The sequence below is a fragment of the Camelus dromedarius genome, chromosome 18, assembly GCF_036321535.1.
Source record: "Camelus dromedarius isolate mCamDro1 chromosome 18, mCamDro1.pat, whole genome shotgun sequence".
Lineage (NCBI taxonomy): Eukaryota > Metazoa > Chordata > Mammalia > Artiodactyla > Camelidae > Camelus > Camelus dromedarius.
In genome coordinates, this window is record NC_087453.1 from 28,090,545 (window position 1) to 28,118,090 (window position 27,546).

The 27,546-nt window shown below is 39.0% G+C and overlaps 1 protein-coding gene across 4 annotated transcripts in view; it reads left to right on the forward strand.

Moving 5' to 3' along the window:
- Positions 1 to 27,546, forward strand: part of PLCB1 (phospholipase C beta 1) — a 662,592-nt gene that overhangs the window by 629,122 nt on the left and 5,924 nt on the right. The window contains exon 33 of one of the 4 annotated variants that reach the window (XM_031434233.2): positions 20,024 to 20,042. The exons of 1 other annotated variant lie outside the window; for it this stretch is intronic. Coding sequence is in view for 1 of the 3 variants with exons in the window: in XM_031434231.2 (XP_031290091.2) it covers positions 7,752 to 7,979 (228 nt within the window). In the remaining 2 variants the exon portion in view is untranslated. Of the gene's footprint in view, positions 1 to 7,751; positions 11,103 to 20,023; positions 20,043 to 27,546 lie in introns of those variants that run through there. 2 more of the 4 variants (XM_031434231.2, XM_031434232.2) reach the window with 2 other exon arrangements.

Below are 27,546 nucleotides of genomic sequence, written 5' to 3' on the forward strand. Positions count from 1 at the left end.
GATGTATTCTGTGAAAAAAAAGAACCTCAAAAAGGTCTCAAGCTTCACATGGTTATTCTATTGACAGATCCTAATATTGAAACTCTTTCTGTATATTGCATGCAAAGCAAATAAGTAAGTAGGGTAATGTTAGCAGAAAGTAAAATATTCCAGATTAATTATGAAATTAAAAACATATACAAGGATAAATCAAAGAAGTTAGGCATAAATTCTATCATGTTACATTTAAATTTGAAATATCAATACATACTAACATTTTTTCACAATACATGTCCTGTCTACTGAGATGGTCTAAACAACAATGACCGTCTGGTCGCAGTGAGCATTTTAGCACCCAAAGCTTGGCTTGTTAACGCCTTCTCTACTACAGGCTCCTTGGAAAAGAGCCTGATTCCAGGTCTGAGACAGGGAGAGTGTAAGAGGTATCTACAGGACCTTGCCATACCTAGAAAAGCAAGCAAGTGCTAAAAACTAAGGGGGGGGTGCTGTTATTAGGATCTAGGAAGCTGCCAGAAAGTCCCCACCTCTGGCCACACAAGGGACAATTTGAGCTTAAAAAAGAATGATGGCTACAACTGATTTGAACAAAAGGAACTAAAAGATGAAAATAAAAATATATTATCTGGAGTTATTTTCAGAGAAAGAAAAGAAAAAGAAAAGTCAACTCCTTACTCACAATATTTATAATTAAAGGAAAAAAATTAAATGCTTACCCTGCCGTTTTAGGAGGAACTCTAGTTCATCTCCACATCTCCCTTCCAGAAAAACACCAGCTAAATAAGAAGGAATTAGAAAAGTACAACTTACCCCAATGAGATAGGCAAGAATCATCAAATTCATAAAGGGGTACTCGAGGAATCTTTATGTGGATCCAGAGTTTCACCCCACAGAATAACTGCCAATTGCAAAAGGAAGAACATTTGACAAAATTGAGGTCTGTTAGTTATCACTTTTAGCCAAATGATCTGGCTTCCATCCTGCATGTTGGGGCTTGTATTTCTCTGGGCCAGATTCCCACATGTGGTGTAGTAGATCCCTTCTTTTAATATCATCAGATTATTGTCTAATATTTGACAATGTCAGTTCCCCACTAGATGTGATCACTCCTTTAAAAAAAGAGATTTATCAATATAATGTCCCTTAAAAAGTGTTGTGTTGTGTTTTTGCGTGTCCCTGATTGCTAATGGGACTGAACATCTTCTCATGTAGATATTGTATATTTGTATTTCTTCTCCTGTGAACTGTGTGGGTTCTGCCAGTTTTTTCACCAAAAAAAGGTTATTTTCCCTTACATAAATAAAATTTTTTGGTAGCTTATGGCTCTTCTGGCTTGCTTAAAAGTTCTCTGTACCCTATGATTACATAGTTATTCCCCGAAGTCTCCTCCCAAAATTCTTCCTGCTTTGTGTTTTATTAAGGTCTTTAGTACACTTCACTGGGCAAAATGACTTGCATTGGACCTGAAGTCAAATTGTGAAAATCTTAAATATCTGTCTGTGCATTCTCTGTAGCGTTTTTTTTTTTTTAAGTGTTAGCAGTTCTTCTGTCTTTGTTATCCCATTGCAACTTATTATTCTCTGGTTTTGATTTGTTTCCTTAAAAAATTGGTTCTGATTATACCACTTTTAATAACTCAATAATCTGACCTATTTTATATTTACCCCACATTTTTTGTTATACTGAGTGCTTGGGGTTTTTTCTGTTTGTAAACTTTTATGAGTAATTGCTCTCTCCTTGGCCTTCACTTATATATGTGCATCTAAAAACTTTGCTTAACTGGATCAAATCTTGACTTTACTTCCTAAGGCAGTTGAAAAAATGTCAGAGGCAGGAGCGCATCCCAAGTGCCAAAAGCTATGACAGTAGAACCTGTCGGGGCTGAACACATTTGAACTTGACTGCAAAGTTCAAATTCATTTTTCAAATGGAAAGTTCAGTTGAACTTGACTGCCTTTTCCTGCTTAACTTTCCAGAGTTCACAGAAGCGATGCGTGGGCAACATCTTTTGATAATCAAGTTAACTAAGAAATTTAGAAATTGAGTCTAGCTAGTCAAATTGGAGAACTCAATCTACAATGAAACAAACACTGGCAACGCTCTTATTTGTGAATATCTGAGTATAATGTAACAATTTGTTTTAATATTGGAGATTAAATTTGACCATGTTCCTTCCTCTTTTTTCCCCCATTTTCTAAAAATAGATCTTATAAAATTAAGATCAATCCAGCTCATGTTTGCTAATGTAGAAAAGCTCCAAGGCATAGCCTACAAAATCCAATTTCTCATGAAAATCTACCTGTCCTATGGTGATATTTCCCCAAGAATATGTTTAGAGGCCATAGCAATACAAAGATGGGCCCAACTGAATTGAATTTTGTGTGATTCATGGGGCCAGGCCGTACATGACACTCTTTCATATTCCCTGCCCCCACTGTAGCAGTTAGCTATTGTTACAGTACTGCTGCATAACGAACAGCCACAAAGCTTTCAGTAGCGTAAAACAGTAAGCATTTGCTGAGCTTATAAGTCTGTGAACTGGCCAGGAAGCCCTAACCTGGGCCACACTCAGCTGATCTCCGTGGCCTTGCTCAAGCCTGTGTTTAGCTGGTGGGCACTGTGAGGCTGGCTGGTTTATAATGGCTGCACCTTCTTGTCTGACAGTCTCCCCCTCCAGCAGGCTAGTCCGAGCTTCTTCACGCAGTGTCTGAGTAAGCTTCCAACAGTGAGAGAAGCAGCACACAAAGCTTTTGGAGGTCTAGAATGGCATCCTGTGACTGTGGCATATTCTACTAGACAAAGCAATTCACAAGGCCTCCCCAGATTCAGGGAGATGAAAAATACACCCCACATCTTTGATGGGAGGAGCTACAAGGGCTAGGACTATAAGGAGGGGTGAAGAATTGCTGTTATTTGTGCTGTCTGTCTACCATTCCCGCAGAACAGCGTTGCCCAGAGTAGAAACTCAACGTGTTTGAGTACCTGAACCAGAGGAGGCAATTAGATGGGAGGGCACTGAACACCAGCAGAGGGACGATCAAGAGACAGTGCTGGTGTTCAGTGAAGGACCATCTGAAGCTCAGAATGGCAGGAAGAGAAAATTAGGAGGGATCCAAGCTGAAATTCCACAGCTGGACCCAAGGTCTGGAGTCCTCTGATCTCAGCCAGATTTAAGTCTGCTAGGAGATAAGTTAGAAATTCTCCACAAGCTCAGTGGTGATGCAGGAAAATGGCGCATGAGAGGACGACTGGGTTCCAGGTCTCGGGAGAGTCCCTGGGATGCGTCCCATCAAGTGAGGGTCCTTGGCTTCACGCAGGAAAGAAATCAAGTGTAAGCCACAATAGAGAGAAAGTAGGTTTATCCAGAGAGATGCACACTCCACAGACAGAGTGCAGGCCATCTCAGAAGGCCAGAGAGGCCGCAAAGGTGGGGGGTGGAGGGGGGGTAGAATGAGGGCCATCTCTAGAGGTGAGAAGTGGCGACCTCAGAGCATGGGTTCATCTAGGAACGTGAGACTGCCACAGGGTGTGGGAGTGGTTAGTTTTTATGGGCTGGGTAATTTCATATGCTAACAAGTGGGAGGATTATTCCAACTACTCTGGAGAAGGGGCTGGGATTCCCAGGAACTGAGCCAGCATCCACTCTTTGACTTTTTGTGATTAGGCTTGGAACTGTCATGGCACCTGTGGGAGTGCCATTTATGTGCCAATATATTACAGTGAGTGTACAATGAAGCTCAAGGTCTGCTGGGAGTCAAATCTTTGATTGCTGTGTCATTCTTATAAAGGTTGTACCCTGTCCCCTTCCCTCCTGTCTCAGTAAGACTCATGAGTGTGGACCAAGTCCATTGCCAACAATGAAAATTCAGGAGACCTTACATGAAAATTTGCATTTCTGACTTCTCTTGAAAATGAGCATCTGGAAAGCCTTAGCTAGGGCTGAGTTCCTGCCTCTCCTTTAGATCCTTTAGCCTGGCATATCCTTCCCATCACTCTCACTTCATTGTGCACAGCCCACTTCTCTTATTTTCATGACTGTGTTTAACCCCTGACCACCTGAGTCTGCAACCCTTGAACTAGAAATAGCTCTAGACTCTTAATAGATGGGGCTCCTTGGAAACAGAGCCAGACTTTGCCCTGTCTACTTTTCATATTTTCTCACAATGAAGAAGTATTCCATTTATAAGAAAGAAAAATGAATAAAAAGAAAAGCTCTAACTTGAAATTCAATAATAAATGTAATTTTGTAATTAATTCACTAATCAATAAAAGATATTTTTAAAAGAGTGAAATACAAGGCATTTAATATAAAGTTAATTTAGTTTATAAATTAAATTATTTCAATTTTTTAAAATAGTTTAGAGTACAATAAAATTCATTACTAACCGATGATGAAGGGAAGAATCTACTAAAGTTACAATTTTAGCCACAACTGGGTCAATTTTTAATTTTTTTAAGAAACAATTTATTAAAACTAGATTGCTATTATTGTGATATTGTGATTTATAATAAGGACTGTACATTTGGTCTTTGTCTCAGTTCCTATCACAGAGCTCCTAAAACTCTTAGAATTTCCTAAGTTTTGAGAGCAATAAAAGTGTCTCTTGTTATGTTAATGAGGTGACTTTGGGGAAGCACCTAAAGACGGAGCTGGTTGTCGGGGAAGCAACTTAGTGACTAGAGGGTTGAAACTTTCAGGTCCACCTTCAGACCTCCTCAAGGGAGAGGGGAGGGGCTGGAGGTAGAGTTCAATCGCCAATGGCCAATGAGTTACATCTCTCATGAATATGTAATGAAGTCTCCACAAAAACCCAAATGGATCTGGCTTAGAGAGCTTCATAGGTTGGTGAACACGTGGAGATTGGGGAGACGGCACACCTGGGGAGGGTGTGGATGCTCCGGGCCCTTTTTTCATACCTTGCCCTGTACATCTGGCTGTTCCTAAGTTGTGTCCTCTTACAATAAATGGATAACCCAGTAAGTAAAATGTTTCTCTGAGTTCTGTGAGTGACTCTAGCAAACTAATCGAACCCAAGGAGGGGAATCATGGGAACCTCCAAACTACAGCCAGTCAGTCAGAAGCACAGGTGACAACCTGGATCAGCATCTAAAGTTGGCTGGGCTTCCTGGGGCGTCTTATAGGACTGAGCCCTTAATCTGTGGGATCTGACACTACCTTCAGGTACATAATGTCAGTCTTGAGTTCCGTCGTGGGACACCAGCTGGTGTCACAGAGAATGGTTTGGTGTGGTGAGAAATGCCCACACATCAGAATTGGGTGCGGAAACATAATTATTAAAATAAGATTTTTAAAAATTATCAGAAAATGTTAGTTTAAGTATTTATTTGGCATTTGCTCACATTTTCTTTTGTTGTTTTTTTTTTTTCATAAATTAAAAAAAAGGAATAGCATTATCAAACACCGTGGGGTCTTGTCCACCAATGACCTACAAGATCTTGGTCACCAGGTACCGGTAACAGTGTATCTATCACTGAAGAGCCCCTAGTCTTACCTAAAGGAAATCTGCTGTTCCCTAAACACAGGGCCCCTTTCTTTTCTCCCTTTTCCTACATTCCTTGGAAACGAACTTTAACTGCATGTTGTTGCTGAACTAAAATTGAAGCAAACTGATGATGAGGGCTGGATGGCAGTGAACGGAAACTGTCAGACACCAGTCTGAGATTTCCTTATGCAAAAGTGTGACACTGTGAAAGTCCCCACCTGGGGAGGAACTGGCTGCTGTCTCCCTGAGTCTGATAGTCTAGGCGTTTGTCCTTGATGCTGAGGGTGGAGCTCTGTGCGAAGATGCCTTTGCTCCATCACAACAGTGTGAATCTCAGGGCCCGTGGGTACCCCTCTCAAAGTGTGTTTCCTTCTTGGCTTATTGGAATTCAGATGCCAGCACAACATATTCATAAATACGCAACATTTGATATTTGACAGAAAGAGGTGACTTTCAATACTCAGACCAAGCCATTTTTATCAGGCACTTTTTGATGTGGGGGAAAAAATATAAAAGGTCATTCAAGCAGATCCACAATCCATTATTGGAAATTCTTTGTTGTTTTTCAGATTTCATAATTTTTCTGATTTTAGAAAGGGAATATGGTGCATATACCACAAGCATTGTACCCCAGGGGGCCTGAGTCACCCGCATATTCGAACAAATTAATGTCTACAGTGCTGCGTTCACATGAAGTGGGATAAAATAAGGATGAGAAATAGCCTGATATCAGTTAATGTCGATGAGTCTGCCACAACATTATTAAAAAACTTCTCAATTTCAGAACTTTGGGGATTTTAGTATTGCAGATAAGGGGTTATGGATCTGAATTAAATAGCTAAGCCTTGGCAAAACTTTTCTGGCGTAGAAGCAGGAGTGAAAAGGAGTTGAACTAAAGGGGATGCTCTCAAGCTGCTGGCGCCGTCCAGCCCGCGGGTGGGGAAACGGGGTCTGGACACTTCCACGCTAATAACCCCGAGGACTGTCTTCACCCCGGAAGGTCCAGGGGCCAGACTGCACTGACGCTGCAGATGGAGGACACACTGCCAGGATCGAGACCAAAAGCAGAACTGAGAGCTCAGAGAAGAGTCAGGACGAAAAGATCATCAGGCTGTCCAAAGTAGACCAGCCACACTGGCATCACCCAGGAGCTGCTGAGAAATGCAAGATCCCCACCCTGAACTCCTGAATCAGAATTAAGACCAAGAGCCCAGATGATTTGTGTGCCTCTTAAAGTTTGAGAAGCATGTAAAGAAATTTAATGATTTTAAGGACTTATCCTAAGAAAAGGCTCAAGGCTATCTCGGGCGGAGAAAAAACACTTAATCTCGCATGCCATTTCTAAGATTAAACTCCCTGCTTACCATTCAATAAGCAAATAATTTTTATTTAAAATTCCAGATAGTGATGGTGCTCTGCTCAACAGAGAACCAGCAGGCAGCACCCACCCCTCACCCTGACTCCTACCAGACTCCTGGCTTTTTACTTGTTTAATGGCTGAAGCCACTGTAAGTCTGCATGTGAAGGAAGAGTTCTGTGACTTTTAAAAACCTGAAAATTCTCCAGAGCGTTCAGCAGATAAATTAGAAAACAGTTAAAACCGTTGATGAGGCAAATAAAAATTAGAATGATAAAAGGAAGCAAAACAAAGAGATGATAAAAGACGTCAGAATAGAAGCTAATGTTGGTGACAGTGAATATGCTCTGTTTGTAAAAATGCATCCAGCTTCTGTTTAGAGGGACTGGCTTCCCGCCCTCCGGGTGAGGCTGCACTCCCGCAAGCCCACACCTTCATCCTCTGTCCACTGAAGAGGCTTCTAGGTGCACCCAGCCTGATTCATGGTCAGCCTTGACATTGATATCTTGGGACTCCCAGATACTGGAGATTACCAATGTCTACATTTAAGAACTTCTGTAAGCTTTTTCAAGAGACCCACCTCTGCATGTATATGTGTGTCTGTATTTATTTATATCATCACAAGTCTTTAGTTTTATTATGCCACCCGCGGGCTGGACTTGACTTTCGGCTATGGACAGATGTCTAACTAAACTCTGTTTTACCTCTTCTCTCTCAGTAACCAGTGGACAATGTGAAAATATTTCACATCGTCTCTGTAGGCAACCAGTGGATGATGTTAAAATTGATTTATTCCTCCCCCATCTGTGTACATCGCTTTCGAGGAGTTTCTACACGGGTGGTTATAGAAACCTGCGTGACATAAAATCATCCCGTCTTTTGCTGTCTCCCAGCTGCAGGTGCAGCTGGAGCAAGAGTACCAAGACAAGTTCAAAAGGCTGCCCCTGGAGATTCTGGAGTTCGTGCAGGAAGCCATGAAAGGGAAGATCAGTGAAGACAGCAATCACAGTTCTGCCCCTGCCCCTCTGGCCTCAGACCCTGGAAAACTGAACCACAAGCCTCCTTCCGGGGAGGAGCTGGAAGGAGAAAACCCAGGAAAAGAGTTTGACACTCCTCTGTGAGTGTTCCTGCCAAGCCTTCAGAGCACGCATGGCACCCCGCCCCCCCCCCCCCCCCCCCGCCCCAGCTCCATCGGACTCTCTCTTCTTACAAAGATCACTGCCCAGGAGCACCCTCCTGAGAAGCATCACTTAGATTAAAATCCACACCGGAGGGAGAGTTCCAGAAGGATCCATGCAGCTTCCCCTTGCCCGGCGCCATGTGTCATGTGGAAACTACTGCAGGTCTGCTAGTGAAGGGTGCATGTATGTGGGGTTCTGGCTTTCTCTCCAATAGTCAATTCAAAGCAGGCAACTTCCAGACTCTGTGGAACATTTAACGAAAGACAGTGTCTTCTTGGAAGAAAATCAAGCTCGTGTTTTTATTTGAAGCTCTGGTGTAAAGTATGTCAAAGTAATAGAAATAGTTTGAGAAATGCATCGCACTATTTAACACTATTGAACCGCCAACTTTGAGCATTTTTTTTTGTCCTAACTGCCCCTCAGCTACCATATCTTCCAGTTAACGTGTGTATTAAAATTGTTTCACCCTTTGCTTTGCAAGCACTGGAGGCTTGCAGTTTGCTAATTTATTTATCATAGAGGCATCAGTGTATTTGTTGCTGACATGGCTTTATCAGAGACCATAGTGATTCAGATAAGCTGGTTTTCCATCCTGATTGTGTCCTTGGCCAGTGAAGCCATCCCCAGACTTGGAACATGGCTTGTACATTTGGCTGCGTGAGCAAGTTGGCCACACACTTCTAGGTGGTGTGCTATCCAAGTCGACTACTTGCACTCAAAGTCTGGGTATTCATTGGTCATTGGTCTAAAATAATTAAACAACTACAAAGATCTGTTCCATTGAATAAAAATAGTTGAGCTGATGTATGTTGCTCAGAGATTCAATCAGAACGAAGAGCTTCCAGCGGTTATTTTGCTGTCTTTTTTTTTTTTTTATGGTTCATTTATCTTTTAATATAGAGATAAAGATTGAATATTTATCTAGAGAATACACAGCCCCACACATAAATGATATATATTATCTCCATGTATATATGTATGCACTCAGCCATATAAGTACATACACATACACCACACACACACACACACACACACACATATTCATAAAAGTGTGGATATTTGTTTCTTAATTGGCAGTGACCCAAATCTCTTCCACAAGACTTAAAACCAAATTCAAGGATAGAGAAGAAAATGGTCAAATATCTAGACTATGTGAATATTAAATTATATTGAAATTCTAAGAAATAATTGATGGAGCCGTTGCTGCAAGTTGAGGTAGATTGAGAACTTAGAATAAGACTTTGATGTATATTTTGTAGGATCGAAAACTGGATTTTTCAGTATCAGACTTTAAGCTTGTTTTATTGGTGAGAATATACAAAAATGTATAGGACGGCAATATGGAAATTTATTAGTATCTTCCATAATTTTTAAGTCTGAAAAATTACGACTTACTTCTAACATTAAAAATATCTTTCATTATATATTTACTATGTACATTTAATTCACTTAACTGTCTTTTTGTTAAGTACCTATGTTAAATGGCATAAGAGAAAAAATTATATTATGGTAAAACTGATCAAAAACACTATTGAAAGGTCTTAAGTAAGAGAGAATAATTATATAGAGGAAAAATATAATTTAGAGAGTAACACAGAGGACACTGAAGTTCAAGCCCTAAAGCAAGCTGTTCACAGTTTTATTTTACTTTAAAATAAACCTGTCTGATTGTAGCTTAGCAAAACATTTTCAAACACAAAAGCTAGTTGTGTCCTGAAAATTGTGTTTTAAGAATTTAATATTTTTATGAAAATTGTTCTATTTAACTTTAAGCAATAACTAGAGATCACAATTAAGTTTTAATCAAAATGAAGGCTTAGTTCAAATATTAGAAAGGAATGTTTGATTAAAAAAACATCTAGTGAGACACAAGGGGAAAAAAAAATCCCATCCCCTTTGGAGATGATTATATTTTGATCTAAAGGATTTGGGGTGTTAATTAGACACTTAATAAAACTTAACTTCCACTGAATGAGGAATCTTTTGTAAATCATTCTACTTTTGCACTTTGAACGAAAGGCATTAAATCAGAAGGAAGCAAGAATGGTCACAATCGAATGCTGCATTTTTATAAACAAAATTACAGTCTGTCTAAAATTGCAGAAGAATGAACTAGTAATAATAGCATTAATAACCAAACACAGTGGTGATTACTACAGAGCAGTGTATCACATTTTAGTCCAGAGATAGACTAAAGCTGAATAACCTTGACTTACACCAAACTGTTTTGGTAGTTGAATTTCATTATCTTAGCGACTCTAGTCATTTTGCAATACGTTTGTATTTGGCCATTTCCTGTAATCACATTTTTCTATCTGTACAATGACAGTTTTTGCAGTTGTGGGGTAGTGTGTAACACTGTCCGTCTTGCATCATTGAAACTACTACAGTGATACTATCATTGAATAATATTCATATTACTTGAAATAAAGTAAGATAAAGAAAAAAAGGGTCTATATGATGTGCAGTTTTGTGCCTTTATGTATTTGCCTTGTTCTTTGTTGAATGTGTGAAACTCTGTACTGTGGTTTTGCCTATGATAGAGAGTAGAGCTGTGTGTTAAATTAGACTGCGCCCCTCTGATATCCTTACACTACTGAGAATAGCGTGCTTTTTGGCCGTGTAAACCAGTTTTCGAAGTTCTACTGACATGCCATGTGTTTTTGGTTTTTAACACTTCATTTGAGCATTTCAATATCACCATACATGAATTAGTACTCCTGTGATAGATAAGCAGTCATTCTATAATTCCAAAAGAAAGGGCCATCGCTTGCATTACTTTGAATTTAATGTTGCACTTGTGCACTGTATAAATATTGTTTGTGATGGATTGAACCTTGTGACTTTTGCCTTTTCAGGAGAAAAAAAAAAAGATAGGACAAAGTATTTGAAGCTCTTAAAATGTACATATTTTGGTTCTTCTATCTCAAATTATTTAAAAGGCATAATTCACATTTTTGTAATAATTCTATGCAATTTTGTGGCATGATGTTTCTTCCACTTGTAATTTTATGTGCTTTCATCACAAATCCAAAGGAAACAATAAAAGATTTCTTAACACAACCCAGCTGTTATTTCTTGGTGTCTGGGCCAACCTACAGGAAGGTGGGAGCAGCACGAGGCTGGTTTTTAGGGAGGTGATGCCCACCCAGACGGAGCACGTCTCTACCTGGGCAGGTTATCAGGATGCTGCAATGCTTGTGCCAGAGAGTACAGGTGTCACCATTCTTTCCATCCACCACCTCCATCCAGGAGTAGCACTGCCCTCAGGATTCTCCCTCCCTTCATTGACCAAAGCTAAGGAAGGCAAAACCGTCGAAAGTTTTCTGACCAATAATGGAAGTGACAAGAAATGACAAAGTATTCGATGTAACTTTTTTTCTAAAACAGATAAAAAAGAGTTTGCAACACTGATTTTTGAAACAGAAATATACATGAGTTAGAACTATGTCCCATAGACACTCCAAATGCAGTGTATTAGTTAGCGATTGCTGTGTGACATATCACTCCAAAGCCTAGTGGCATAAAACAGTAAGAATTATTTCTTCATTCTCATAATTTTTGTGAGTCAAGAATTCAGACAGTGCAGAGCAGAGATGCCAGGTCTCCACTCCATGATGGCTGCCGTCTTGGCTGGAAGATTAGAAGGCTGGAAGCTAGAATTTTCCAAAGGCTAATTTACTCACATGCTTGGTAGTTGATGATGCATCAGCTGAAAAGCTAGCTGGGGCTCCAGGCTGGATCACCACACATGTCCTCTCCACATGGCCTGGGCTTTCTCACAATATGGTGGCTGGATTCCAAGGATGATCTTTGTGAGTGGGAGCCAGGCAGAAGCTGTGTCAAAATTTTTATGACTGAACCTCTAAGTGACATACTGTCACTTATGCTGGACCCTGATCATTGGTGCTGTGACAAGCCCCTTCCCAGATTCAAGAGGAAGGAACAAACATAGACCCCATCTCACTTTGAGGGCAGTGCAGGTCACACTGAAGAATGTGAGGAATGGAATAAATACATAGGCATGGCCATCTTCAGAAAATATAGTCTGTCCCATACAGTATGCACCAGACTGAATTTACTTACACTTTAATCTGTTCCATGTCCTTTGTTTTCTACACCAATGAATAAAACCAATATCAATTCAGTTGCCCAAACAAAAGGTGGGCATCATCCTTGACAGCTCCCTCTCCTTCATTCACTTTCCAATAAATCACCAACCTGATTCAGTTCTGACCCTGTGAAATAGCCCTCATATTTGTACACTGTCTATCCCCTCCGCTAATACCCAAGTTCAGGCCACCATCCTCTTCCACCGACCAAGTTTCTCCTAAATGGTTTCCATGCCTCTAGTCCTAAATTGTGTAGCCATTTCTCCATGGTGGAGCTAGACTGATCATACAAAAGCAAAATTGGAATTAAAAGCTTTTAAAAGACCCCAGCTGTCCTCAGAATAAAGTCTAAAACCCTTAAAAATGTTTTGGATCTTATGTGATTTGGTTCCTACATTGTTCTCCAGTTTCATCTCTTAGTATTCCTCTCATCCACCAACCTTATGGACTATCTCAACTCCCAGGTTTTTTAAATATTATTCCCTCAGCTCCTTAGACCCTTTTCTTTCTGTTTCTCTTCCCCTTGAACCCCTCCCCAAAACACACTTGTGCACACACTCACACTCAGGTTCTCTCTTTTCCCTGGCTAACTCTTAGTCCCCTTTAGGTTTATAGAGTAAATGTCACTTCCTCTAGGAAGCCTTCTTTGATCCACCCAAGCTCCCTCTCATCTGTGCTTCCATTGCATAGATAACTATATCAGTTATCTATTGCTGCATAACAAACACCACCAACACTTAGTGTTAGAAACAACCATTTTCTATTGACTGTGAGTCTACAGATAAGTGCATGGCTCTGTTGATCTGAGCTGGGCTGGGCTGATCTCACTGGGGCTCATCCGAACATCTGTAGTCAGCTGTGAGTAGGTTGGTGACTGATCCTGGCTGGGCTCTTCCACATGTCTGGGGCCTTGGCTGGAACAACTAGGCTGATCTGTCTCTGTTCCATGTGATTTTTTTCTCCCTTCAGCAGGCTAGTGATGGCTTTTTCACATGTCCAAGGCAGGATACAGAGAACAAGCAAAAGTGATCAAGGCCTCTTGAGGTCTAAACTCAGAACTAACACACCATTACTTCCACCTCTGTTCTATTATTGTGAACGTAAGCCAGAAAACCAGCCTTGATCCATATTTAAAGGATACTACAACGTCATAGGGAAAATGATGTGGACTCAAGTGGTCATTAATGGTGGCCACTAATATAATGAATCCATCAACATCAGCTACTTTCTTTTGCATAGAGTATATGCCAACTGCAATGTCATGGCCCTCTGACTTAAATACATCCTCCATTGACACCTTTGATACCAGGGGTCATGTCTCATTTGTCATTGAATCCTCAAACCCATCATAATGAAATCCCTCAATAAATATTGCATTTATGGCAAATAAATTTGTTTACTCATCCAAATATTAATGCTAAGGTAGAAAAAAATAAACAATTGACATCTGAATAATGTGTCATTAACTCAAAGCTACCATACTGTTTAGGCACCTCATGAATGAGCAACACTCTAATGGTAGGACTAGACCACCCAGAGCCACATCCTTTTACTTTTACTTATGGGACCAACTTCAAAATACAAAACTGCTAGTGACAGATGAAAGTAGGTAAATCACCAAATATTACATTCTAAACACAGGTGGAGAAAGCTAGGCTCACCTTGGATTCCAGGCACACCAACAGCTTCTTTTTGCCCACAAGAGAGAACTCAGGAGCCAGTTTTGCCCCCTGGAATCCACGTACAGATCGATTGTTTATTTGCGCTTTCTGCATATACTTTTAATTATAGTTTTATTAAACTATAACTCACATATCATAAAGTTCATTCTTTTAAAGTACATATTTCAATGGATTTTAGGATAGTCAGAAATTGGTCATCAATCACCACTGTCTAATTCCAGAACATTTCCCTCTCCCCAGAAGGAACCCCCCTACTCATTAGCAATCATTTCCCATTCCCTTGTTTCCCTACCTCCTCTCTTCAGCCCCTGGAAACCATTTATCTATCTTCTATCTCTGTGGATTTGTCTATCCTCGATATTTTATATGATTAGATTTACACAATATGTGGTCTTTTGTGTCTGGCTTCTTTCATTTAGCCAGTGTTAAAATTAAAAATTTGGGATTTCAAGTTGTAGCATGTACCACTTCTTCTAATAGTTGGATAATATGCCATTGTATAAACATTTTTAATTTAATCACTCATCACTTGATGGACATTTGGGTTGTTTCCATTTTTTGACTATTGTAAGTAATGGTGCTGTAAACACTCATGTACAAGCTCTTGTATGGAAATATGTTTTCAGTTTTCTTGGGTATACACCTGGGAGTGAAGTTGCTTGTTCATACAGTTACTTTGTTTAACTTTTTGAGGAGCTGCCAGACAGTTTTCAAAAGTGGCTGCATCATTTTACATCCTCAGCAATGGGTGAAGATTCCAATCTTTCCACATCCTTGCCAACACTTGTTTTTTTTTTTTTTTTTTTTTTTATTACTGCTATTCTAGTGGATGTGGAGTATTATTTCATTGCAGTTTTGATTCACATTTCACTGATGACTAATGATGTTGTATATCCTAACAATATGAACATCTTCTCTGGAGAAATGTCTATTCAAACCTTTTGTGTATTTTTCAATTGGGTGAATATTTATTTTAAAATCTGGGTCCCCTTTCTTAATTTTTGTCCTCCAGTCCTTTTTGTGCCTGTTCACCCCAAGACTTTGCCTTAGAAAGCCTCTCTCAATCATCATTCTTCCATGAGGCACTGAATAGCTGGAGGTTACTTAGGAAATGGTGCTGGTTATTTTCTATGTGAAGCCAAAAAGTCATTTGTCTCCTTATTTTTTTAACTAAATATCAAATATTTGTATATTTTCCAAGATTTCTCTCTTCCTTTTAAAAATAAGCTGCAAAATAGTCTCATAAAAGTAAGTTGAAGTCACTAGGATCCAGTGAATTTTTTATGGAAGGAAATTTATTAAGGACAAGCGAAAGTTTGACCATTACCATGGAAATATTTGCCACATAGCTTTTAAAAGTTGAAGTGAATTACATAACATGTTATCAAAGTTATGCTGTCAAAAGTTTAATGTGTCAATAAAAAATATATTAATAAAAAAGAAAAAATCTTGCAACTAAATTATGACTCTTCATCAAACATAAAGGTGCAACTCTGTTTTAGAAAGGTTAAAAGCAAAAGTGTATCCAAGCATACTTCTAAAGAAAATCATCAAACCACAAGGAAGAAAGAAAAAGAAGAAGGAATGAACAAAGAACTGCAAAAATAACCAGAAAACAAGCAATAAAATAGCAGTAAGTACATACTTATCAATAATTACTTTAAATGTCAATGGACTAAATGCTCCAGTCAAAAGACACAGGGTGACTAATTGGATAAAAATATATACATACTACCTAAAAAGACTTCATTCAGAGCTAAAGACACACATAGACTGAAAGAGAGAGGTTAGAAAAAGATATTTTGTACAAATGGAAACAGCAAGAAAGCAGGGGTAGCAATGCTCAAACCAGACAAAATAAACTATAAAACAAAGGCTGTAACAAAAGACACAGGAGGGCATTATAAATGATAGAGGAATCAATGCAAGAAGAGGATGTGACACTTGTTAACATGTCAGAGAAATACAGACCAAAACCACAATGAGATAGCACCTCACACCTGTCAGAATGGCTATCATCAAAATGTCTATGGATAACAAATGTTGGAAAGCAAATGGAGAAAAGGGAACACTTGTATACTGTTAGTGGGAATGTAGATTGGTGCAGCCACTATGGAAAACAGTATGAAGTTTCCTCAGAAAACTAAAAATAAAACTACCATGTGACCCAGCAATTCCATTCCTCTATATATATCTGAAAAAATGAAAACACTAATTCAAAAAGAAACATGCCCCCCAATGTTTATAACAGTACTATTTATAATAGCCAAGATATGGAAGCAACATCAGTGTCCATCAACAGATGAATAGATAAAGAAGATGTGGTATATATACACAGTGGAATACTACTCAGCCATAAAAATGATATTCTGCCATTTGCAGCTGTGTGAATGGATCTAGGGAATATTATGCTTACTGAAGTAAATCAGACAGGGAAAGATAGATACTATATAATGTCACTTATTTGTAGAATCTAAAAAAATAAAGCAAACAAAAGTATATTGCAAAACAGAAACAGACTGATAGATTTGGAAAACAAACTAGCAGTTATCAGAGAGGCAAGGAAAGGGAGGAGGGTCAAGATAAGGATATGAGACTAAGAGATGCAAACTACTATGTATAAAATAGATGAGCAACAAGGATATATTGTACAGCACAAAGAATGAGAGCCATTATTTTGTAATAATTTTTAATGGGGTATGACCTATAAAAATATTGAATTACTGTGCTGCACACCTGAAATTAATATAACACTGGAACTCAAATATACTTCAATTTTTAAAAATTAGTACTTTTTAAAAAAGTAAAAGTCTACCTCAGAATAAATAAAATATCATAAGTTCCTCTTTTTATTTCAAAGAAATATCTTTCATAAGGACCTAAGATTGTACATTCACTTATTTAAAATAAATAGAAACCCCAGTCTCCAGGGAGCCTTGTATTAAAAGTAACACTGGTCCAAGACCAAAAAAAAAAAATAGTTAATAAGAAATAAATTTGTAATAAAATCTCTATAAAATGTACCAAAATAAAATTTGATTCATGACGTACTACAAAATCTCTTATAACTGCTTTCCCCATTTCTTTGTGTCTCTCTGTACGTAATTGTCACAGGTAAAGAAGCTTCCTCCCAAATCTCCTGTCTTCTCTCCCATCACCCTCATCTTTAGATGTGTTGTTTTCCTCAACAGTCTTCGACTTTTGACTAATCCTTTAACCTTTCCAGTGCAATCATTCTATCATTCCTGAATATTCCAGTATTGCCTAATTCATCCCCCAAAAGGCTCACAAGCTAAGTGGGTGAAAATAGAATTATTCTTACACTGGGAGATGCTGTTAATACTCTAGCATCAACGTTTTTCCAGTAATACATTTAGTCAGCACAATTTATTTAACACCTAATATGTTCCAGGACCTACTGGCTCTGCCCCAGGCTCCGTTAAGTTAGAAGCTCAGGTTTCTTGGTCATAATCATGCCTAGATAAGTACATCTTCAAGGCTGCTTCCTAAGAATGCATCATATTGCATATCTGTACCCCAACACAGTTATAAAGGAAAGGTCTAGTCCCCTTTTACTGTGAGAGTGCTACACACGTGCATGCGCACCCACACTCACCCAGATGGGGACAGAGGGTCTTCAGCATCAAATGGCACATAATACTTTTTATCTTTCAAAAGTTCTTCCCTAAATCATCTCCCAGTTACCTGCAGCAAGGGGCAGCCCTGACTTTTCCAACCTAAGATATGGTCCCTAACCTACTGACAGTTTGTGAGTCCAAATAGTTTATTTGGGAGATAAATATGTACTGAAATCTCTATTAATGATACCAAAGTAGGATTTGATTCACAACATGCTACAAAGTCTCTTAAAACTACTTTCCCCATTTTTCCTCTCCATATACATGATTGTCACAGATAGAATATCTGCTTCCTGGTTGGCAGGTGCCCTAAGCCCAGCAAATGCCTCACTGTGGGGGAGGTACAGCCAGAAAAAGGCCAGAGTGAAGCCCTCTAAAGCATGGATCCAAAGCAGAAACTCCCACTAGCTGGATCTAGGGCAATGCTGTTTCTAAAGATAAGCAGGTAGATAATTTTTAAAATATCAAATCATGTAGTCTTTTCTCCAAAATATTTTGCCCATCTCAACATAATAAAAGCTATATATGACAAACCTACAGCCAGCATGGTACTCAATGGTGAGAAACTCAAAAGCTTCCCACTAAAATCTGGGACAAGGCAAGGATGCCCACTATCACCACTCCTATTCAACATAGTCTTGGAAGTCCTAGCCACAGCAATCAGGCAAGAGAGAGAAATAAAAGGGATCCAAATTGGAAAAGAAGAGGTAAAAGTGTCACTATATGCCGACAACATGTTACTGATCCTCCTTTGATTCAAAAAGCTACGCCTTTCTGGAACTATATTCAATATCTTGTAGTAACCTATAATGAAAAAGAACATGAAAGCATATACATACGAATATGTATGTATATGTATAACTGAACAATTATGCTATACACCGGAAACTGACACAACATTGTAAACTGACTATACTTCAATAATTTTTTTAAAGCTAAGCCTTTCTGTGTTCCATGCCTCAGGGAAGGAGAGCAACAAGGTGGGAAGCTAGAAATCTGCGAGTCTCTTCTCCTGGGCTTTGTCATTCAAAAGACTGTACACCCAGCAGAATGGAAAGGATTCCAGTTATGGACAAAATGTTTGGGAGAAGTCATGAGACAAAATAGCTCTTGTCTGAGCTGGGAGAAATATAAAGAGATGTAAGGGATGTATTAAAAGTATAGGGCTCAAGATACTCTAAAATTCTTAGAGAAAAATATAGACTGAACACTCTTTGACATAAATCACAGCAATATTTTTTTCGATCCCTCTCCCAGAGTAATGGAAATAAAAACAAAAATAAGCAATGGGACCTGATTAAACTTAAAAGCTTTTGCACAGCAAAGGAAACCATAAACAAAACAAAAAGACACCCTTGGAATGGGAGAAAATATTTGCAAATGATGAGACCAACAAGGGATTAATTTCCAAAATATGCAAATAGCTCACATAGCTTAATATAAAAAAACCCAATCAAAAAATGGGGAGAAGACTTAAATAGATATTTTTCTAAAGAGAACATACAGATAGCCAACAGGCATGTGACAAAATGCTCAACATCACGAATTATTAGAGAAATGCATATCAAAACTACAATGAGATATCATCTCACACCAGAGAGAATGGCTATCATTAAGAAGTCTACAAACAATAAATGCTGGAGAGGCTGTGGAGAAAAGGGAGCCCTCCTACAGTGTTGGTGGGAATGCAGTTTGGCGCAGCCACTATGGAGATCAGTATGAATGTTTCTGAAAACACTAAAAATAGAGTTACCATATGATCCAGCAATCCCACTTCTGGGCATATATCCAGATAAAACTATAACTTGAAAAGATGCATGTGCCCCAATGTTCATGGCAGCACTATTTATAATAACCAAGACATGGAAGGAAACTAAATGTCCATTGACAGATGACTGGATAAAAAAAGTTGTGATTATACACACACACACACACATATACATACATATGCACCCACATATACATATAAAATGGAATACTACTCAGCCATAAAAAATTAAATAATGCCATTTTCAGCAACATATATGGACCTGGAGATTGTCATACTAAGTAAAGTAAGCCAGACAGAGAAAGAAAAATACTACATGATATCACTACATAAGTGCAATCTAAAGAAATAATACAAATGAACTTACTTACAAACCAGAAAACTCACAGACATAGAAAAAACTATGGTGACCAAAGGAGGAAGGGGTTAGGGGGAGGGATAAATTAAGAGTTTGGGATTAACATATATACATTACTATACATAAAATAAATAAACAGCAAGGATCTATTGCATAACACAGGGAACTATATTTGATATCTTGTATATATTATCTTATAATGGAAAGGAATCTGAAAAAGTATACATATGTATATGCATAATTGAATCACTTTGCTGTATCCTTAGAATTAACACAACATTGTAAACCAATTATATTTCTGAAAAAAATGTGTATAGGTCTCAGGGGCTTACTGAGAGAGAAATTTTGCTTCTTATGCAAAGAACCAAAGAAATAACAAGACCCCGGAGGGAACACAGTTAACCTTATCAAACTGTGTTTATGCAGCTTCAAGAAATTTCTATATCCTAGAGTGGAATGGAAACAACAGAAAAATTCCAGGACTCTCAAGGATGGAGCAGATGATGTCAAGAGGACCATTGGATATAAATAGACCAGGAAGACAGGAACAAAGCAAGACCATGGATGACTCAGCGGAGGCCTGCATAGAAAGGTGAATTAAAGATCAGGTAGGCATTCCCTCTGGCATATATTGGTCCTTCTGAAACATGGCTGCAACTGAAAAGAATTAACTGAGGATTTTTGTTTTGTTTTTTTTTTAGCAGAGAAGTACTCAAAAATGAACTTGGGTTATATAAAAATAATGCATACCCTACCAAAGACTACTAAATTCATGAAGATAATTCTTGATACCTAAAAGGCCTGAGCTCATTTAAGACCCAGAGGACTACACATTTTTATAATATGCAAGATAAAAAGTTGTTCAACTGGCCAACCTTGGCGAAGAAAGAGTTCCCTTAGAGATTTCCATGTTGACCAACCATCCTGTTCTCCCTGCTTGAAATCTTGGTGATAATGTCTCATTTAACCCCACATTTTGCTCTTCTCTGATTTTAAGACCTAGGCATGCCTGAATTCTCACCTGAATATGCTTGATGCCACACTCTGCCTTTTCTGTTCCAATGGCCCATGGTGGTCTGAGGTTCAATCGATTAGATTATTCTACCTTATTATGTGCTGGATTCAAACTCTGGGGCTATAAGGCCCTGCTCTTTGCTGTTTGTCTTGTTTATTACCTCTCCAAGTCCCGCATAACCCAAGGGGAGACTGGATAACCACATGACTTGAATTAGTTAACCTAGCTGTCCATGCCCTCCCACGTGCTCTCTGCTTCCTGCCCACTCAGCACGATTTTATAATGGCCTCTGAAAAAAACCATCATTTTCAACTAATAGTCTTATTTTCAACTAATAATCCTATCAACTAATAATATCATTTTCAACTAATAATCCTATACAATTCTTCTGACCTATCTTTCAATTTACTCTAGCTTTGTCTGATCTGTGAATATCCTTCCTATTGTGTTGTTTGTTATTTCAGCCATCGTATTTTTTTTTAATTTGTAGATGTTTTATTTGGTACTCTTTTAAAACTGTTAGGTCACTTTTCATGGTATCTGTTGTTTGAAAATTATTTCTGCTTATCTTTTTTCCTTTAGGTATAGTAAATTGTTTTATATCCATCAGTGTCACAGTTTGGTTTCTGCTGGTTCTTGCTTATGGTCTTTTATCTTCTTGTGTGCTTAATCAATTTTTACTATACAATGCTTATTTTCCTCAAAACATTATTTATGAACATTCTCTGAGACTTAATGGAGATGCCTTGTGACAGAAAGGATCGGTGTTTTTTTCTATGTGGTGCCTAGGGGAGTATCCAATCCAGCTACCTTTTGTGTTTTTTTTTTTTTTAATGTTTCTGAACCATTAATGTATGTAATGGTCCATCTTAAGGATGAAAACTCTTGTGAGGCTAGTTTGTGAGACACAATCTCTTTGGGACTATTTTTTTTCTCCAGCTGAAAATCAAAACACCTTTTTGCAGGTCCTGTAATAAATACAGTGTTAGGATGACTTCTGATTTTCCTTCATTCTAACATTGGACCCCTTGAGCCACTAGCCTAATGAGTGAAGTGTCTACTGTCAGATTCTCTGATTCGAATGGGATCTTGGGTTTTAATTTCTGTCTGTCTCATCCAGTGAGTCCATCAACACTGAAGTTCAAATTTGTCTGAAAAGGTAAATATTCTCAGGATAACACTGGCTTCAGCGCTCTGCTTCCTTCTCTGGATTCTACCTTTTCCTTAGATTTTGGCACAGTAATTACTTGCTACCTTCCCATCTCTTCATTGCCTTTAAGAAAATATTTTGGTTTCTACTTTATCTAGTATTTTAGTTGTTCTCTGCGAAAGAGTTACTCAGTTTCCATTGAGTATGTTGTAAAATTTTTAGACTATTTTCCTGAAAATCACCTTTGATCCTGCTTAGACCAGGTCCTGCATCTGGATAATACAAAAATATTACTATCTATAACCTGGGAAAGTAGTCAATCAAAGTCCAAAAATTAAGTGGCTCTTTTATTGTCTGGGGATGCTTTACAGTTCCACTCATACATCTCAGCTGAAATATCACTTGGATAGAGAAATAACAGGTAGAGACAGCCCAGACTCTCCCTATAATCTGAAGACCTTCAGGTTGTCAAATGTACGTATGATATCCTTGTAAGCTAAATTTAGCATTTGGAGCTCCAATTTCTCCCCGAGATGTGTAAAAACTCATCTAGCCTGACAGTTCCCTGTTGGCCGCACCTCTGAGAAGTCAATTATTCTCAGCAAAGCCAATTTTAATTTACGCACACTAAATTACTCCTGAATTTCTTGTGTGATTTTTTTTATAGAAGGTATAATGTCAAATTTAAGAAATAATGACTTTCAGGCCAGTGATAAAAAACCTGATAAAAAACCTTATCACGAGTCACCAAATTATCTAAGGAAACAGATGTTTAGTTATATGATATTTTTCACTAAGAAATAAGTACAAGATTGATTCTATTCTTTATTGCATCCCTAGATCTTACTGTAGCATTAGGCCAGCCACAATCAATAAAAATGACAGGGTGACAAGCAATAAATGTTGAGTGAATTAGTTAACTTGTAGCAGATTGATTGAAAAAAAAATGGCACTAATTCTTTACAGGATCTCTGTATTTTGTAATGTGACTTAGTCGGTCCTGCCATCAAAGGAATGATGTCTCGTCCCTCCCCTTGAATCTGGGCTGGCCTTAGGATGGGCTTTGGCTAATAAAGTGTGATGACTCCAATAATCCAGTTCTCAGACTAGACCTCTATCATCCGTAACCCTGCGACCATCATGAGAACAGGCCTGTGTACCTGCTGAAGGACAGAACCTCATGCAGCAGAGTTGACCTCATTTTCCCCGCTGAAGCAGCAGATGTGTGATAGAGCCCAACCAAGATTAGCTAAGCCACCTACCAACCAGCAGCTGATCACGGATGCATGAGTGAGCCCACCTGAGTTAGTGGGGCTGGCCCAAAGCAGCAGAACCACTCAGCCAACATGCAAACTTGTAAACATTAATAAATAGTTTTGTTTTCAGCTTTTAAACTTTTAGATGGTTTGTTACATGGCAGTAACTAACTAGTACAAACTGTTATAGGTCTTCCTGTTTTAGAGGTGAGGTGTTTTAGAGGTGAGGACACCTCGTTAGGAATAAGAAGTCCTCAGTTCCAGTTCAGTCTTTGCCATAAGGTTGCTAATCTTGCACAAGACACTTCACCCTCTCTATGCCTCAGATAAAGTTCTAATCTTGTGTGTTGTGTGGAATCCTCCCAAATGTCTTACTCTACATTTCTGCCTAAATAGTGAGGAAATCATGAGAAAAGCTGATTTTTTAAAATAGTCGAGCATTTATTGAGTCTTTGGGAAATCTGCTTCTACATCAAATATTAGATATTATAGAAAGCTGAGCTGAATGTGTTCCTACTCTAAGCCACCCCCAAAAATGTATTTTTAGAACAAATCCTTATTGGAAACTCTCTATGATTTTTGTTTTCATTTGATTTTGCCATTCTATTCTCAAAGAAGTCAAACAAACAAAATCTATTAAAATAAGCACCCTTGTTAATCAAGGCTTTAGTGAACTGCATGCTTTATCATCGTTCCAAAGAGGAACAAAAAACAGATTTAACAATAGAACCAAAATACCACTCTAATAGCCATCTGGCTTTTATAAATTAGTTATATTATTAGATCAGAGAGATGTAGGTAATTGGACCTCACCGTCCTCAATTCTGAAAAATATAATGGACTTGTATACAAAAGGACCCAAACACACAGATTTGTGTCTGTACCAGGGAGGTCCATGGAGCACTGATTATTAACATGTGAGAATTAGAAACCTCTTTGAAGACTGACGGAAACAAGGAACCTTTGATTCAGAAAAGCATACATATGTACACATTCACATGGTAGAACTTTTTGGTGCTTTTTGCCTTCTCAGCACCTTATAAACACTATTTTTATGCTTGAGGGTTTTCCCACTTTATTAATCTGCATATTTCCAGAATAGACACTAGAAATTCACTTACTATGGTTGCAGCTGTGGTACAGACAGGTGGCCTAGGAGCAACCATTCAGGTACAAATGCAGAAGACATTTGGAAGCAGGTATGGCACAGATCCATTCTGGCTGGTACAGAGGCAAAGACAGTGAGCTTTCAGAGGTAGTAGTGGGTGGAGGTTCTGTCACACTGTGCTCCAAGGCAGCTGGTGAGGTGCGGTGAGTCTGTCCAAGAGCAGAGGCAGCAGCTCTTCCCTGCAGCAGTCATCCACAGTATAATGTTGGAATTGTTCCTAGCAGTGTAGCTTCCAAGACTGGTTCTCAGACCCTTTCAGGGGTGCGGTGCACTATCTAAAGCCGTTTAATAAATTCTTAACCTATGTCTGCAACAGAGAACTCTGACTGATACACACATTAAAAAAAAAAAGATTTTCCACATAATTCTAAAAAATTTTAAGACCTTCCAAAGACCATGCTTGGCTTACTCTCTTAGAACACATAGGTACTCATATATTAATAATATAATACAGTGAAGAAGGGAAAAAAATGGGATGGAAAATGGAGGCCAATAGGGCTTCTTGGAATGAAAGAATACACATTGAGTGGAGTAATGGACTTAGCTCCAGTCTTCACTTTGCCACTAACTGCCTAAGTCATTCAGCACCAGGTAGTATCTAAGTTCTCTGCCTTGAATCTAGGTGGCATAAGGACCAATAGAATGAGATGATAGTAATGATGCATCACTTCCAAGGCCAGGTCAGACAAAGTGATACAGCTTGTGCCTTGTAGCCTGGGATACCCTGAGCTGCCATGTAAGACTTCTAACTACCAGAGATCACCATGCTATGAGCAAACCCAAAGTGAATGGAGATGTCATGTGAGGTGCTCCTGGGGCACTGAAAGCCACTATTGCCTGCCAGATAGGACTCCATAATTTTTTATGCAAATTGATAAATTAGCCCAGGGCAATATGCATCAAGCAGGACTGTCATGGGCGAAACTAATGTATGGTCACCCCACTGAGCATCCAATCTGAGCTAAGCACTTAGGTCTTTCTTTGCCTCTGTAGGTTTCCTTAAAATGGGGGAAGGGTTATTGAGTTAGTAGGTGTCCCAATTCTCAATTCCCATTGCTTAAGGATAAGTCAAGCAACCAAATCCCAGGAGACAGCTGAAAATGAAGGACAGAACATGGCAGGGATGTCACCAAGCTGGAAAGCACAACTAGGGGGAACAAATCAGCTCCCATGTTTATTATCAGGAAGAAACGTGACCACACTATTTTCTGACATTCTAATTGTTTTTTCAAGAAGTGTTAGAAATCTGAAAATCTAAGTTAAAGTTTTCAACTTAAATTCAAAACTTTTTAGATAATTTTTAAGACAGTCTCTATGGGCGAGAGGATTTCAATGAATTCTTTAGGCTTTCAGACCAAATTAACTTAAATACCTTACTGCCACCTTTCAGTATCTGCTAATCTTGGCTCTCCACAGGCTCACTTTGGGGGAAGCTCCACAGTCACAATTGCTCTGGTCAATTTCCACACCTCCAGTGACTAGCGTTGGCTCTTACCCTAGGCAAAGATCCTCTCTGGTAAGGCATCATATTCAAAGCCACACTGTGTGATTAAGAAAACAGAACTGCAGCCTGAAGACCTTGGGTCAAAACTCAGCCCCAAAACTCATTAGAGGGTAGCTCACTCTGTCACAAGCCACTATTTTCTCTTGTCTCAGAATTCTGGATTGAAGCTGGTTGAAGCTCCCTTTCTATACTTTGTGTGAAAGGAGTTTTTACTCTATCACATCAGTTTACATAAGTGTTCACCCACGTGCAGAAAAAAACATAAAAATCGTTAACTCCATGTATCAGCCAGTTACTGTTGTAATAATGCTGTGTAACAAATAGTCTAACAGCTTATAAGGACAAGCGTTAAAACCACAACCACAGATTTGACTGAGCTCAGCTGAATGGCTCTGCTTTAGGCTGTGGGTCCACTAGACTGTGGATTGAGCTCAGGTTTGCTCTTCATAGGAGCGGCAGGTACCCAGAAGAAGCCCTTCTCCTGGCAGACCACCAGAGTTTAATAGCCAAGCAAAACTGCACAAGTTCAGTGAAGGACTCTGTTTGCCTTCTAATTGCTAACACTTTCTGGGCCAAAGAAAGTCACATGGTCAACTCCAAAATCAAAAGAGTGGAGGAGAACACTCTACCCACAACAGAAAGGGGAGAAAAGTGAATGCTTACTGAAATAGAATCCAAATTCTCATACCCAAGATGTCTTTTTTTAAAGACTTATTCATTTTCTTTCCAAATAATCCCCCAAACAACCTCTCTCCCAGGCCTTGACAGCTCCCTGTGGGGCTGGCGAACTCTGGGACTTCACCACAAGTGGACTTTGGCCTGCTGTGGAACATGTGGTGGGTGGCGGCAGATGCCGGAGACGTGGAAGCTCTCAGTACAAGTGCTCTAAATTAGGAACAAAGCATTCCTCGGACTACGTCAAACTTTAAAAATAAGCCCTTGCTCCATACACAGCTAATGACCTTGGTGAAGACATTCAAATGCCTCATGTAAGATGTTCAAGTAATTCCTTGGGAGCAGTCACCATCAGGTTTTTCCATCCCATTTGTGCCCTGCCTCTGAGGTGTCTATTTCCCTTCTTGTCTCTGGTCCCTGTTCCCAGGAAGCTTGTTCTACACAGAACATGATCCTCGGCCAGGTCTGCAGTTGTAATCTGTGCAGGCAAACTTCTTGGGCACGTGAACAGATGCCAACCTAATGTAAGAAACCTGCAAACAGGTGGTACCTTGGGGGATTTCTTTGATTTGAATATTGCTTACTTGTTCTGCTGTCTTGGTGCCTTCTAAGGAGAAAAGTCAACCATTTTCATGGTGTTATTTCTTTAAGGTAGAGCCTCAGGGGAAAGGGCTCAAACTCCTTTAAAATATCTTCTTGTGGAACAAGGTGAACCTGTTGTCAATTCAAGCCTGAGTGAAAGTGCACATGCACACATGTGCACACACAAACACTCTGTAATGTTTTGTAGCAGACCCTCGAACCAAAGTGCACAAAAACCTTGAGGTAAATAAATGTTGGTCAGAAGTGGTTTAACAGAGAGGTTGGACCTTGCCAGTGATTCCTTAGTCACTGTAGAACCCAGACAACTGGACCACCTCCTGGCCAATCTTGGCACATGATCACATTCCAAAGAAATACAAGTCCCTCATTTTTTAAAAAAAAAAAAAGTAAATTAAATCTTTCAAGAATACTCAAAGAGGTATCAAAGGTCTCTACATGACACAATTGTTGTCCCTGTCTATTTACTATTGTGTCTATTTACACAATAGTTGTGTAAATACTATTACACAACATGACACAATTGTTGTCTCCAGCTTCTTAAAGTCCTGCATATCACAGCAACTGCTTAACAATATTTG